Source organism: Phocoena phocoena, chromosome X (assembly GCF_963924675.1).
Source record: "Phocoena phocoena chromosome X, mPhoPho1.1, whole genome shotgun sequence".
Lineage (NCBI taxonomy): Eukaryota > Metazoa > Chordata > Mammalia > Artiodactyla > Phocoenidae > Phocoena > Phocoena phocoena.
The window spans coordinates 15,254,563-15,271,684 of record NC_089240.1 but is presented as its reverse complement, the minus strand read 5'-3'; the positions used below and the strand labels follow the sequence as shown (position 1 = coordinate 15,271,684).

General features: G+C 34.9%; 1 protein-coding gene across 1 annotated transcript in view; it reads right to left on the bottom strand.

Annotated features, from left to right (window-relative positions):
• CDKL5 (cyclin dependent kinase like 5) overlaps positions 1 to 13,749 on the bottom strand; it is a 126,070-nt gene extending 112,321 nt beyond the window's left edge. The window contains exons 1-2 of the mRNA XM_065901255.1: positions 13,686 to 13,749; positions 10,678 to 10,712 (exon numbers count right to left, since the gene is read on the bottom strand). Of these exons, the coding sequence (XP_065757327.1) occupies positions 10,678 to 10,712; positions 13,686 to 13,749 (99 nt within the window). The remainder of the gene's footprint in view (positions 1 to 10,677; positions 10,713 to 13,685) is intronic.
• Between the last annotated feature and the right edge of the window lie 3,373 nt (positions 13,750 to 17,122).

Sequence of the window (17,122 nt, the reverse complement as noted above, 5' to 3'; positions counted from 1 at the left end):
GCACTGAATGCATATATTAGAAAAGAAAACAGACTTAAAATCAATAACCTAAGCTTCTACCTTAGGATATAAGGCAAAGAAGGACAACTTAAGACTAAAGCAAATAGATAAAAGGATAAAACAATAAAAACTATAGCAGTAATCAATGAAATTGAAAACAGGAACTCAGTAGTGAAAAAAATCAATGGAAACAAAAGATGGTTCTTTGCAAAGACTGATAAAATTGATAAACCTCTAGCCAGGATAACCAAGAAAAAAATGAGCGAAGACACAAATTATTAGTATCGGAAATGAAAGAAGTATCATCATTACCAATCACGTGGACATTAAAAGGATAATAAATAAATATTATGAACAAATCTATGCCTACACATTTTATAACTTAGATAAGTGGACCAATTCCTTAAAAGATACAAACTATCAAAATTTACACAAGGAATAATAGATAATCTGAATAGGCCTTTATCTATGGAAGAAACTCAAACAATAATTAATAAACTTCCCAGAAAGAAAGTCCCATACCTAGATGGTTTCACTGGTGAATTCTACCAAACATTTAAGGAAGAAATTCTCTACAATCTCTTCCAGAAAACAGAAGTAGAGAAACACTTCAAAGCTTACTCTATGAGGACACATTATGCATGGTATTACCAATACCAAAACTAGATAAAGACATTAAAGAAAGGCAAACTACATGAACACAGATGTAGAAATCCTCAACCAATATTATCAAATCAAATCCAGCAATGTATAAAAAGAAATACACATCTCGACTACATGGGATTTATCCCAGGTATGCAAAGCTGGTTCAACATCCTAAAATCAATTCATAATCAACAGATGAAAGTAAAAACACCACATGATCATACCAAGTGATACAGAAAAGCATTTGACAAAACCCAATACCCAATTGTGATAAATACTCTCAGCAATCTAAGAATAGAGAGAACTTCCTCAACTTGATAAAGAACATCTACAAGAAACCTACAGTTAACATCGTATTTAATGGTAAGAAACTGCATGCCTTCCCACTAAGCTCAGGAACCAGACAAGAATGTCCTCTCTCACCATCTGTATTAAACATTGTACTGGAAGTCATAACTAATACAAGACACGTAAAGGAAGTAAAAGGTATACAGATTGGGAAAGAAGAAGTAAAACTATTTTGTTTGCAGATGACATGACTGATTATGAAGAAAATCCCAAAGAACTTACCCCCCAAAAAACACTGGAACTAATACACAATTCTAGCAAGGTCACAGGATACAAAGCTAACATACAAAAGTCAATCACTTTCCTATATACCAGCAAGGAACAACTGGAATTTAAAAATTAAAAACAATACCATTTATATTATCACCAAAAGAAAAAAAGTACTTAGGTATAAATCTAACAAAACAATGTAAGATATGTATGTGAAAAATTAAATAACTTTGTTGAAAGAAATCAAAGAGAGAAAAATCAAATGGAGACATATTCTGTGGTCATTGATTAGAACACACAATATTGTTAAGATGTCAATTCTCAACTTGATCTACAGATTCAATGCGATCCCAATCCTAGCAAGCTATTTTGTGGATATCAACAAACTGATTTAAAAGATAAAATAGAAAGGCAAAAGACCTGGAATAGCCAACACAATACTGAAAAAGAACAACAAAATTGGAGGACTGACACTACCTGACTTTAAGACTTACTACAAAGCTACAGTAAATCAAGACAGTATGATACTGGTGAAGAATAGACACACAAATCAATGAAACAGAACATAGAACCCCAAACTAGACTCAACACAAACACAGCTGATCTTTGATAAAGAAGCGGAGGCAATCCAATGGAGAAAGAAGCCCTTTCAACAAATGGTTGAAATAACCTAATCAAAAAATGGGCAAAGGACTTGACTAGACATTTCTCCAAAGACATACAAATAGCCAAGAGCACATGAAAAGATGTCCAACATCACTAATCATTAGTGTCATGCAAATCAAAACCACAAAATGATACCATTTTACATCAACTAGGATGGCTACAATAAAAAAAATAAGGAAACAAGTGTTGGCAAGGATGTGGAGAAATTGGAACCTTTGTACGGTGCTGGCAAGAATGTAAAGTGCTGCAGTCACTGAGGAAAACAGTTTTGTGGTTCCTCAAAAAAGTTAAACACAGAATTACCATATACCTAGCTAGTATTTCCACTTCTTGCCGTATACCTCAAAAGAACTGAAAACAGGGACTCAAACAAAACTTGACCACAAATGTTCACAGCAACACTATTCACGATAATCAAAAGGTGAAAACAACCCAAATGTCCATCCACAGATAAATGGATAAACAAAATGTGATATGTCCATACAACAGAATATGACTCAGTCATAAAAAAATGAAGTAATGATACAGGCTACATGGATGAACCTCAAAAACATTACACTAAGTGTAAGAAGTCAAACTCAAATGGTCACAAATTGTATATGATTCTATTTATGTGAAATATCCAGAATAGGTCTATAGAAAAATCAGATTGGTGTTTGCTAGGGATAGAGAGAGGGAGAAACAGGGAGGGAGTACTTAATGGGTATGGGGTTTTCTTTTGGGGTGATAAAAGTGTTTTGGAACTTGACAGAGGTAGTGATTGTACAATATTGTGAATGTACTAAATGCTACTGAGTTGTACACTTTAAAATGGTTGGTTTTACATTACGTGAATTTTACCTCAATTTTTTTTTTAAAAAAGGTCACAACATTGTAAATCAACTATTCATCGATTAAAAAACAAAAAAAGAAGATGGGCCTATGAGGCTTACTTCCTGGCTCTACCACCTACTAACTTGTATGGTCTTCAGGAAATTAACCTATTATATTTGAGCATCAGTTTCCCTCATGTTAAAGGAAGGTAATTCTTTCTAACTTTTATAGTTGCTATGAGGATCTAAAGAGTAATGAAAATAAAGCACCTGGCATAGGACTTCCCTGGTGGCACAGTGGTTAAGAATCCGCCTGCCAATGCAGGGGGACACGCGTTCGATCCCTGGTCCGGGAAGATCCCACATGCCGTGGAGCAACTAAGCCCGTGCACCACAACTACTGAAGCCTGCACACCTAGAGCCTGTGCTCTGCAACAAGAAGCCACCGCAGTGAGAAGCCTGCACACCTCAATGAAGAGTAGCCCCCTGCTCACAGCAACAAAGACCCAACGCAGCCAAAAACAAACAAATAAATAAATAATTTATATTTAAAAAAAAAAAAAAAAAAGCACCTAGCATAGCACAATGCCTGGAAGTTAAGAGGTACTTGAAACAGAGATTATTACTATTGCTTCTTAACTTAATTTCTCATTTATGGCCACTTGAATTATATTAGGAAGCTATCTCAAGTTTTTTTGTCTCCAAAGAATTTAACTCTTCATATTTGTGCGAATGTCCTTCTCTTGAACTCAAGTAATCTTTCATAGTCTCAGTGGAGACTGTTTTCTTCTCTGTATTCATTTTGGATGAAAAGAGAGCTATTCAGGCCAGTGATGGAACACAGTCAGGGTGAATAGATTGTATGTGTCTCTGTATGCCCAGTTCCTAGCAAAGTCCACTTCTCCGTTCTAACAGTTGATCGTGAACGAGGTAACCAATATAAAATTTCCTACTTAGCCAGCCAAAAGATTTACCCAAGCCCAGCTCAAGGGAAAAGTAATTTTCAGTGGAAGTTCCACACTTTATTAATTCTATTCCTCAGACTCCAAGAGCACCAAGGGCAAAGAGACAAATAGAAACTGAGATTGTTGGTCCACTGAGGCCACTATGCTGTTTCCACTGTATTCTCCTAGTTAGGGCTGCTCAGCATTAGAAGTCAGCAAACTTTTTCTGTTTAGGAAGGGCCACAAAATAAACACTGTATTTTAGGCTTTGTATGTCATACGGTCTCTGTTGCAACTTCTTAACTCTGTCATTTTAGCGAAAAGCATCCATAGAAAATATGTAAATGATCGAGTATGGCTATGTTCCATAAAATAAGTGGTGGGCCAGATTTGGCCAACAGGCACTCAATAGATTTTTCTTAAACAAATATTTGGTTGAATTTTACTTTGTAATACCATGCCTAGAACACAGTGCTTTAAGTACAGGAGGTAGAAAAAATATTTATTTTGATTTTTTTAATTAAAATGCTTTAACATAGGAAACAAACCTTTAAATTAAGAAATAGTGGGCTTCACTGGTGGCGCAGTGGTTAAGATTCTGCCTGCCAATGCAGGGGACACGAGTTCGAGCCCTGGTCCAGGAAGATCCCACATGCCATGGAGCAACTAAGCCCGTGCGTCACAACTACTGAGCCTGCACTCTAGAGCCCGTGAGCCACAACTACTGAGCCCATGAGCCACAACTACTGAAGTCTGTGCGCCTAGAGCCTGTGCTCCGCAACAAGAGAAGCCACTGCAATGAGAAGCCCGCGTGCTGCAACAAAGAGTAGCCCCTGCTTGCTGCAACTAGAGAAAGCTCGTGCACAGCAACAAAGACCAAACACAGCCAAAAAATAAATAAAATAAAATAAAAATAAATTTAAAAAAAAGAAATAGTAAAGCTCAAAAGCACTGCAGAATATGAACTATAGCTTCTAGTGGTATTTCATGGGTGGGTTACTTTTTATATAAAAATAGATCCCCACGTACTACTTTCCAGTTACTGATTTCAACAACTGATAAAGAGTTATGCTTAACTATTTAAAAGTGTCCACTATACGGGCATTTGTTGATCAGTTCCTTTTCTTATATTTCCAGTGAATATATATTTCAGGCTGTGTAGAAAAATGATTCACACTAATTTTTGGTTCCTGAAGTTTTAAAGTCACATTAAAGAACTAGTTAAATCCCTTAAGCAGAGACATTTATCAAAAACTAATGAAATTACTCATCTTAAGAAGATGTAGAAAGAATGTTCTCTCTCTCTCTCTCTTTTTTTAATATTTATTAATTAATTTATTTGACTGCTCCGGGTCTTAGTTGTGGTGTGCAGGCATGTGGGACCTAGTTCCCCGATCAGGGATTGAACCCGGGCCCCCTGCATTGGGAGCACAGAGTCTTAACCACTGGACCACCAGGGAAGTCCCAAGAATGTTCTCTTAAAGAAGGAAATAATTATGTTTTATGATTGGCAGAAAAGGGGACTTTAAAGTCCATCTAGTGCTCCAGCCAACTCGTCCTCTAGACTGGGGGGCTGTGGAGTAGGGGGGGGGGACTGAGTCACTATAAGAAGGACAAATGAGGTAAAGTCTTCTGTGTAGACAATGCATGCAGAGCTAGTAGTGGGGCTAGTTCTAATTTGACCATTCCCTTATCTCATTTACTAAAAAACAAACAAACAAAAAAATCCAGATTAGGACGATGAGGATAAAGGCAACCAGGAAGCCTGCAAAAGCCCCAGATTCTTCTGGTTCCCTGAAGAAGTCAGACTCAACTGGAAATTGACACCTGAGCCATTGTTTCTTTTACTGATAGCAAGCCAACAGAAACATGTGTAGTTTTTCCTATATCAACAGACTAGCAGAATTGGAAATACAAAATATTATAGTACAAAGAAGTATGATTTTGGTGAGACTTTTGTCGTGTTCCAGAGACTGTTCTACAGTCAATTGGATCAGAAACAAAAACCCGGTCAAGAGAGGAAACCACACAGAAGTAATGGTTCTACATGAGTGCCTCTGTAAGAAGAGGCAGATGTTTTCCCCCATCAATGACTCCTACTATCTTTGTTCCTGACCTGGAGTCCAGTTTAATATTGATATCTCATTAATCTTCATAACCTGCAGTAAATTCACATACATAATTTCAGACAGTGCAATTACTTAAAAAAAGATTATAATAAAATAATCAATTAATACTGAAATACTTCCAGCTTCTTACAATCTTTATGAAAAACCCCAAGCCTCGCTATAATCTTCTTCAAACGCTAGAAATTTTGCACACAAAAGCAAGAAACCACATCTTATTTTTATTTAAATAAGGAGGAATAAAGTGACAAAGTAAATAATATAATATCCCATATATTCTGTTTCTCATTGTTGACATCTTTTTTAAGTTTTAAAAACTCTAATAACACGTAAAACCTAAAAATTAAAGAAAAACATCTGTTTTATTTAATGTGGGCAACAACCTGAAAAAATAAGTTTATTTTGGTCTAGTAGAAAATAACTGTATGGTTTTAGATGGCAACTATAAATAATCTGTTAAATTGATAATGGTTCATTGACTTTTCCTCAAGCATCTTCTCAAAATAGTTTGATTAAAAAAAAGTAACCAAATCATCATTCAGCTTTTTGGTGAAAAAATAAAATTAATCTGAAAAAGAAAAATGGAATCATTAATCCAAAATGCATATTGCTTGCTAAAAATGAAGGCTTATAACAAAAGACAAATTTGTGAATATTAAGTAATAACAAACACCCAAAGAATGCCTTTTAGTAGGGGAAAACATGGGTATTCCTACCTAGAAAATATTTAATCAAATCTACTCTTCCTACAACTCTCAAAAGAGAAAAATGACACAATCCAGATCTTCTCTAACTACTCTCTCCTTACCCTCTTGCAATGTGGCATTAATGTATCATTTGACTTAAAGAAGTCATTAATAAATGGCATTCTTAAATGAAATGGATTTTCTCACCCCTCAATCCTTATCATTATGGATCTTTTTTATGGATTTTTAACACTATTGGTGAATACCATTTAAAAAAAAATCTTTCTTCCTTGCTTTCAAGAGGTCTACTCCCTCTCCTTTCAGTATGATCATTTTAAACACGTCTTTCACACTGCTCTGTACTCCCTCTTGGAAGGTTCATATAATTTCACACTTCCATCTCAGGTTCAAGGTAGCCATTTCTGGAGTCAGATCAAAGCCTGGTTTCGCCACTTATCAGCTGCATAATCTTGGCCCAGTTACATAGCCTCTCTCTGACTCAGTTTCCTCATATGTAAAATAAGGATGAGAGTGGGGATTGTGGGGATTAAATGTAAAACATCAAACAGAGTGCCTATCTACCATATATGGTAGATGCTCAATATGTGGTATTTACTAATATCATGTTTGGTATTCTGTTGACATTTTATTCTTTATTATGAAAGCCAAACTCATTATCTCTCCCTCCAAACTTATACACCCTTTACAAGTTTCCCAGTCAGAAAAATGATACCAATGCTTTTCCAGTTTACCACAAATCCTTGGGATCATCTTTAATCCCTCCACAGGGACCCACCACTGTGCAAAAGCTCTCTACAGTGTCCTTCCTTTTTGGTTCTGTAATTTAAGTCAAGTTTATCATTTATTCAATACTTACAGCTGTACCCCAGTACTGGATTGTTCACAGCTTTGTATAACTAGCTGTTCAAGAGCATTCGTTACCTACTACTTCAAAACAAACACTTCTCATAAGTCAACCCCAGCCATAGGAAAGGAACTACATGAATCAGCACTTCACTGTCCTAGGCTCAATTAGCATCAATCTCCAACCTCTCTCTATCCTCTCTCTGCCTCAAGTTCTAATCGCATCTCCCTATTTCAACTCCATTCCATTCTCCCTACTTTGTTGTGAGGATGACCTTTTTGGGTTTCTGGGAAGAAAAGTGTACTGTGAAACATGCCTCCCCTCTCACAGGCACTTCAAAGCAGACACGTAAAGAAAAAGAAAATCAGCAATGCATATTTACAGGGCAAAGGTCCAAGCCAGAACTTCTTCCAAGTGCGAGTAATCATAAAGCTCCATAAAGAGTTTAATAGTTACTGCTAAGAGTGTTCATATACATACCAATATGTATATATAACAATAAATAGAAGTTGTCAAAAAGAAAATACAGTTACATTTTTCTTTTTTAATTGGGCAGCATTTATTTCAGTAAATTAAGGAGTATGATCTTTGGTCTGGAATAGCCCAACATCATATTATGTTCACAAAAGACAAGATATATCTGTTTATAAACATGACCTCTAAACTTCTTGCAACAGGACACAGATTAAAACAGTGACTTTCTTTCATACTTGTTCAAATACACCATATGCTAGGAATTATTTAGTTATATATACAATCATAGCCAACATTCTCAGAAACAGATCAAATTTATGCATGTGATCACATACCTGTGTAAGTAATCACAAGAGACCTGATTTATACATTTTTATAAGCATTTTATTAAAAATTTAAAAGGTATGCAAAATATATGGGCATGATCACTTTACACATAATAAGCACAAAAGGGAGGATTATATCCATTTTTGACTATGAGATTTCATAGTTATCCATTCGTTTGATCCTAACGGGTAAATCTTATCAGAAGCATCAAATTCTCTATTTTTGGACAGTGGGGTAAAGATCTGAAGGTCTGATTCTAGCTGAAAAAAGAATATACTGTAAGAAGTCTAATGACTAAACAGTTGCAAATTCTAGAAAGAATTTTATATTACTCTGAGTTAGGTACTAATTTATGCTTCAAATTTTCCATCCAGTGCTATCTTTTTAGGTACATGAAAGGAAAAAGCAATGATACTCAGACAGGTGGTCTGTAGGGCCCTCATTTAGTGAAGGGCAGTAAAAAAGAGGTATTTTTTTAGATGCAATCCCATTTGCAGCAATCTCACAGGTTATTTTTTATCTATTCTTCTATCTATTCAGACAGACCATAAGACATATAAGGGCAAGAAAACTATGGTTTATTCATCCTTGTAACTCAAAATGCCTTGCACATGGCCACTAAGAAACAGAGTTCATGTTTAGAGTCGGTTTCCCAAGAGCAGAGATGCCTGTTCTCGTCCACTTTCACTCTGAGCCCATCTTGCTGGCACTAATAGTGTGTATTATGAGAATGAGGTACAGTTAACAAGCATGTTTTAACAAATGAGTAAACCAGATATATGGAAAGATAAAAACAATATATTCAACTAATAAACTTTATTTGTACATAAAAGGCAGGAGAGCTTAGATAAGGTCATGCATATGGCTGATTCTCTGTTGTGCAACGGAAACTAACACAGTATCCAGTATCGTGAAGCAATTATACTCCAATAAAGATCTATTTAAAAATTAAAAAAAATTTTTTAATTAAAAAAAAGAAAGTACAGGGGAAAAGGTCACGGGAAGAAGTGTGACAACGACTGAGAGAAAATACTGTTGGAAGATTTGTCATTATATATCAGAAATTCCTGGGTTTTAAAATTCAAGGATTAAGACTAAGAACTGAAGCTTCCATTTGCTATGTTGTATCAACAGAGCCATAGTACAAAAAGGAGTATTATGTTCATTAAAGAGTCAAATTTAATTTGGACACTAACAACCTATTTCCCCTGAGTAGTATCTACCCAAGAATTTTACTTTTTTAAAGCTTCCTAAATTTATTTTAACTCAAGGCACCTCCTTAAAAGCACAGCACTTCACTAGAGAGCTTTCTATTTGTTTAATTCCAAACTGCAGTGATATTTCTTAATTAGGAATTTAAGGTGCTAAATTTATTTTGATTACATTTAATTTATTATTTTAAATTCTTAGCATCCTGAATCAACAGCCAACAGTATTCAAACCATTTTTTTAGGATTTACTGGCAGAGATCTTCAGATAACTATTATCAACATAAAATAACTCAAACACCCAATTTCAAGAATAATAGAAAATTCTTTGAATTAAAGAGATTTGTGATGTAAAACCCAAAATACATCAACTGTCATGAAGCCTTAAATTCAAAATGTAAGTAATATTTTGTACAATGGGAAAGAAAAAGCAAACATAAAAATTATATCATCTTTGTGTGTGTGTGTGTATACACACACACACATACATATATGTTATGACAGATTGACAGATTTGAGAGTTTAAATTAAATGGCTTAGACTAAATTGCTAAGCTCATCTCAGATATAAATTATATCATTATAAAATATCCCAAAAATCTTTAAACCTTGGTCTTAACAAATTATACACAAAATAGTATGAGGCCAGATATTAATATTCAAACTAGGTATACCATAATAGAAAAATATTTAGCCTAATGTTTGAAATTGTTACAGCTTCAACACTTGCCATCTTAACGGTAGTCTCTGAGTAAAACATGCTCAACACTGAGCAACACCTATGGAAACTTGAAATAAACTCCCTGAATAACTGGTGATTATTAATCATAGTCAAATAATCTATATATATAAGATTCATTTCAAGGCTGTTCAAGGGTGATCAACCACAGCTAACAGTCATAATCATACACTATTACCCCAAGTCCTATTTCATAACCAAACACCTATACACTACCCTTCAAAATCTGGATTCTGACCCAATAAGCAGTCTAACTTATTGGGTCTAAAAGAAAAATATTGACATGAAACTCCTCCTTGCTCTTAAGTACTTGAACATAAATTAAATCTGTCACTACTTTGATTTCTTCTCTACCATCTTTTCTCTCTTCCCATTAGGCAACTTTTCACCTACACATAGGTCAGTTGAAAAAAAGAGCACATGACTGTAAAGAACTAACTACTTAATCATGATAAAGCTTACCCAAAGAAGTCTCTTTTTTCAGGGTTCCCATATTAATTTTCCTTTATTAAGCATCATCACCATCATAGCCAGTTTTAATTATATGCCCACATGCACAGAACACTACATTAGTTTCAAAACAGTTAAGCATATATAGATATCTTCTTTTTAAAAATTATGTACTTGCCTTGTGTCTGCATTTAAGTACAACTCCATAGGCTCCTATAATAAAAAAAGAAGTAAACAATTAGGGGCACGTATACAAATTACAGCTCTTGGAGACTGCAGAATCAAAGTTCTATTATATTTACATTGGTTATCAATATATGGTATAATAATGATTCCTAAAATGATAATATCCTGCAGTGATAATGCAATGAGCCATATACAAAGAGAGCATGAATATTTATTATACATTTTTTATAAACCAAGAGTATAAGCAACCCATTTCCCCAACAAGTGCATATTCTTAAATGTTTCTCTTTTTAAAGAAAATTTCACTTTTGTTTTTTAAACTTAAGTTTAAAAATTTCTAGAGACAAGATTTGGACATAACAACTTTAAGAGTAAATTAAAATAACCTCAAAAGATTCTAGGGAACTCAAACTTTAAGAGTTAATGGTTTCACAAAGGTAGGCTCAAGCATGGAGCCTACCAAATACGTTCGCTGTCCTAGGTGACATTTAAATTCTCTTCTAAGATACTGGAATGTTTTCCCTGACTGGCAAAATAGTACAGGCCTCACCTCAGCATTCCAATCAGTAACTAGTAGGAGTTGCTACATTTTTGCCATAAATATTAAAATCAAAGGCACCAGCAGAGGGGTCCAAGGATCTCTGGCCATTTATAGCCAAGCACTCCCACTTTCTTTGATATATTTCAAATGAGATACATCACTAGCTTTGGGGTTACTTATACTATTAACTAGCCAGTAAGCTATTTCCTTAGAGGCAAAACACAGAGTTGACAGCAAGGAAATTGAGGCAAAAGTTATAATGTGAAAAAATCTAATTAGGAGAACCAAAATATAATATATGATAACTGAAGTTTGTAGAAATGATTGACATTTACAGACAGGCAAAGCCCGTGTTCATCTCTGAGAAGAGGACTTCAGGGAGATGACATTAGGAAATGTGTCTCCAACAGAGCCTGGAGAGCCAGAATAAGTCTCCCTCACCCGGTAGAGATGGATGAATCTTATTATCACAGTTAGGATGAACCCAGCCATTACAGCCATCCAACTCAACTCCACAATCACCAGGCAATCATCCAATCCTCATTTAACTGCCCATGCTAGTTTTTCTGTGGGGTAAAAATGCACTGCTTAGGCTGCAGGGACGTAGAGTTTGCTTGACAGTTTTTAATTACCTTAATATATATGCATTTCATAGTCAGAAAAGCATCTGAGGTAGTTTACAAAGAAAAAAAAACATATAGCAATGATGGTTCTGACTACAATTTAAAGCTGACATATTCTGATTTATATAACAGTCTGGTAGTTTTAGTTAATCTAAGCTGACCCCTGAGAAGATTATCACCTATGGGTATACTAAGAAAAACAAGGCTATGATCCAGAAAATCTTAGGCCCAGAATCTGGAACATTCCAACCCTGTTACACCCAAGGAGCTGACCTTCTCCAGCAAGTAGCTTTATGGCATGTCTCTATAATACTTTTGAGAAAACAAAAATAAAAATAATAAAGAAAGCAGGTATTATAAAATTAATAGTAGATAACACATTGAAAATGAATTTTATCTACATAATTAATATCAATGAAAAACAGGAAAAGGAGTTGACTGGTGAAGGAAGAAGGATCCATTCTTTTTATATGGTTTCAAACTTCGGACCCTGAAGCAAACACCCAATGATTAGTCAATATTTTAATTGTTTCTATTTATTTGAAAAGGATTTAACAACTTAATATTAAAATCCAGAACAACTATCCTGTTGACATAGGTAAATTTTAAAACTTCTTTTGAAATTCAAAATATACTTGAAAATTCTGAAATATCAAGTTTTTGTAATATTTGCTTTAAAGATATAGATGCTAAGAAACCATAATTATAAATCACTTATATTGTGTTAACAGAATCATTTATCAAAATCTCCATAAAGTTATCTTTAAGCCAAGAGCAAAAATTACTAACAAGGGGCTTCCCTGGTGGCGCAGTTGTTGGGAGTCCGCCTGCCGACGCAGGGGACATGGGTTCGTGCCCCGGTCCGGGAGGATCCGACGTGCCAGGGAGCGGTTGGGCCCGTGAGCCATGGCCGCTGAGCCTGCGCGTCCGGAGCATGTGCTCCGCAACGGGAGAGGCCACGGCAGTGAGAGGCCCGCGTACCAAAAAAAAAAAAAAAAAAACTAACAAGGAAGAATCAGGAAGATTTATGAAAATGAATTACCATATTTCATCAAATTGGTATCACTGATTATAAGCATTAGTACTGCTAGGAAAGAAAAAGTGCTGTCAATCAAACCATAACATGCTACTGATTATAACACACATCCGATTTCAGAGATGTTAAAAAATGACCAAATTGGGCTTCCCTGGTGGCACAGTGGTTGAGAGTCCGCCTGCCGATGCAGGGGACACAGGTTCGTGCCCTGGTCCGGGAGGATCCCACGTGCCGTGGAGCGGCTGGGCCCGTGAGCCATGGCCGCTGAGCCTGCACGTCTGGAGCCTGTGCTCCACAACGGGAGAGGCCACAACAGTGAGAGGCCCGCGTACAGGAAAAAAAAACAAAAACAAGATCAAATTGTGTGGTTCAGAATTTATAAAATGTGGTTTGTTATTCTCAAAGACAAATAGAAGTTATTTATTCATTTATTTATCATGTATTAAGGAAAATTTAACATACAAATTTTAAGTTAGTCAAAATAAGCCTAGCTGACATAAAAAGTAAATGTAACCAAAAAAATGTAGACTAAAGAAATCATGATTGCTAATGAAAAGAATGAAATGAAGGCAGCCTTAAGAAATCTGATTTCTTAAACTTTAAAGGATTTTTAAATGTTATTAATGTTCAATTGGAGAATAAGACCCAAATAGTTTAAGAGTAATTTTACTTTTAATATTTTACTCTTAGGCACATATGTGAATTGATAAAGGTTAAGTTAACAGAATCTGAATTAATAACTTTTTTGGTGGTAGATATAATTGTACATTGCTCAAAAACTCAAGGAATGCTAAACTTACCTTCACCTACAACCCCAAGGATCTCAAATTTATTCATCACATTACCAATGTTAGGAATCTTCATGAAGACAAACTCCTCTTTTGATGCAAGCCACAGAACATGGCATCAAAAAAGAACTTCTAAGAAAGTTGTACAGTAAGTAGAACAAAAAATGTCCAAAAGAAGAAATTCTCACAGGTTGGCAGGAACTTTCACATATTTGTCCTAATGTGAAGTATTAAATGATTCCCTGAAAGAACAAACACAATTAAAAGTCATAAGTTTTATTTCTCAGTACTCTAATAACCTAACCAATCTTTTTGTACAGTTCTTTTAAAACCACATTAATGTTTCATATACTACTACTACTACTACTGCTACTGCTACTGCTACTGCTGCTAATAATAATAGGAGGGAAGAACCCAAAATGAAACACAAATGAAAAAATGTACCTAACTATATTTGAAATGAATAATATAACTACACTGAAGGAGGCTGGGGGAAAAGAATTAACCCCAGGTAACTTCTGAAAGCAGTATTTTAACTACATACTCTCCTTGAACTAAAGACAAAAAGAAATATAAACAAATATTATACTCAGTTATTTGTTTTTACACAGAGATATGAAACTTTTTCATGTATATTCTAGGATTGAGCAAATAAGTAAATACACTGTGGACAATGTGGGTTTGGTCTCATTCTCATAAAAGGAAGTTACAAAGATGACAAGGGGGAAAGCTTGGAAATAAGAGTTAACCATATAGGGTCAGTTCTTAATATAGACAGATGTAGAAATAGATATAAATGTGTATGTAAATATACATACACACATACATTCTTCCAAAAGGTAAAACATGAATCTAACCATAGGCAGCAACAGACAAGCCCAAACTAAGGGACATTCTACTCAATAACAGACCTGTATTCTTTAAAAACGTCTACATCGTGAAAGACAAGGAACAACTGAGTAACTGTTCCAGAAAAGAAGATTAAGAGTCATGATAACTAAATATAATGCATGATCCTGGATTGGACCCTAGACAAGAAAAAAAATTTTTTGCTATAAAGGGTAACTGATAAAATTTAAATGTCTACAGATTAGATAGTAATATTGTATCAATGATAATTTTTTTTGTTTTGACAATAGTAAGGTGGTTACGTAAAACAATGCTCTTGTTTTAAGAAATGACAAGATGGATGAAGGTGTTCAAAAGGTACAAACTTCTAGTAATAAAATGAACAAGTCCTAGGGATGCAATGTACAGCATGGTGACTATAGTTAATACTACTGTATTGTATATTTGAAAGTTGCTAAGAGAATAAATCTTAAAAGTTCTCATCACAAGAAAAAAATATGTTCCTATGTATGGTGATGGATGTTAACTAGACTTACTGTGGTGATCATTTTGCAGTACATACAAATATCAAATCATTATGTTGTACACTTGACACCAATGTTATATGTCAATTATATTTTGATAATATAAATAAATAAGGCACAGCCCAGATCTCTAGAATAAGAGAGTCTAATAAAAAGCTTAACCAGAAAAAAAAGAGGAAGAACACCAAAGTTGTTAGAGATAAAGCTTGCAACTTAAACCGTTCAGAAAAAAATATGTACAGTGTATGGAGGAAGAGAAAGAGAGAGAGAGAATGATAAAGCAAATATGGTAAAATATTAACATTTGGGGAATAAGGGTCAAGGGTCTATGAAACAGGAAATCCTTTATACCATCTTTGCAACTTTAAATCTGAAATTATTTCAAAATAAGTTCTTTTGTTTCAAAAAAACCTATCTTTAAGAAGAACAGCTGTATCAATATATAATATTGGTTTAAAAGGAAGAAATAAATCTAAACCAGTAAAGAAATTTTTTTTGCTGCCTATGAAATTTGAAACTTTTAAATTATATGAGTACCCCATGTGGTGTAAAGTACTGACACGAAAAAGTGTGCCGTTCTGTACATTAATAGTAGGAATGTAAACTTTCTAAAGAGTAAAATGTCCATAATTAAATGCTTTTTAAAAGTTCATATCTTGATAAAAGTATGACAAAAACCTACAATATCATTCTTAAATGTAGAATTTTTAGATAGTCCCTTTAAAAATTAAGAACGTGCGAAGAAGTCCTACTATTAATACTTATTAACATTACTATTAAACATTTTCCTAGTGGGTTCCAGACAGCTCAGTAAAATAAGAAAAAATAAATGAATAAACTATATAGGACTGGAAAGAGGAAAAGGTAATAGAATTTACAGATATTATTGTCTACATAGACAATTCAAAGGAATCTACAAATTATTAGAATTATAAGTGTTAACAAGGTAGCTAAATATAAGCTCAATATACAAATATCAACTGTATTTGTAAACATCAATATGAAACAGAAAATGTAATTTTTAAAAATCATCTTTACAATAACAAAAACGGCACTTAGGATTTAACATAAAAGACACTCAAGACCTCTATTCATATATATATATATATATATATATACACGCATAACATATATAGATCACACATATATATGTGTGTGCGTGTGTATGTGTGTGTATATATATATATATGTAAACTTTATTCAAAGGCATTAAAGATGACGCATATCAATGAAGTTATCCCAATTTTAAGGCTAGAAAATTCAATACTATAAGAATATCAATTGTCTCCATATTAATCTATACAGTCAATGCAATTCCAATCAGAATCCCAAGAGGGTTTTCTGAGGAATTACAATAATCTGATTCTAAAATATATATGGAAGAGCAGAATTCCAAGTACGGCCAACACCCTCCCAAATAAGAAAAATAAGAAGGCTCAGCTTTGAGGGGAGGATCCGGCAAGATACTCTCTACCAAATATACTGAGGGTTAGAACTGAGCTATAGGACTTCCCTGGTGGTGCAGTGGTTAAGAATCTGCCTGCCAATGCAGAGGATTCAAGCCCAGGTCCAGGAAGATTCCACATGCTGCGGATCACCTAAGCCCGTGCGCCACAACTACTGAGCCTGCGCGCTAGAGCCCGCGAGCCACAACTACTGAAGCCCGGGCACCTAGGGTCTGTTTTCCTCAACAAGAGAAGCCACCGCAATGAGAAGCCCGCGCACCGCAACGAAGAGTAGACCCCGCTCTCCGCAAATAGAGAAAGCCCGTGCACAGCAACAAAGACCCAACGCAGCCAAAAATTAATTAATTAATTAATTTTAAAAAAAGAATTGAGCTATAAAAATTAAAACAGGGTGGTCTTGGCACAGAGATAGACAAATTAGCCAGCGGAACTTATATGAGAGCTCAGAAGTAGACCGTACGCCAAAATCCCTATAGCTCCAAACCCACCTCCATGTCACTTCTCTGCTCAAAACCCTCCAGGGGCCTCCCATATCATTAAGAGTGAAAGTCAAAGTCCACATAAGCCACCAGGTCTTAACCTCCTCTCTCCTCTGATGTCATCTCTGACT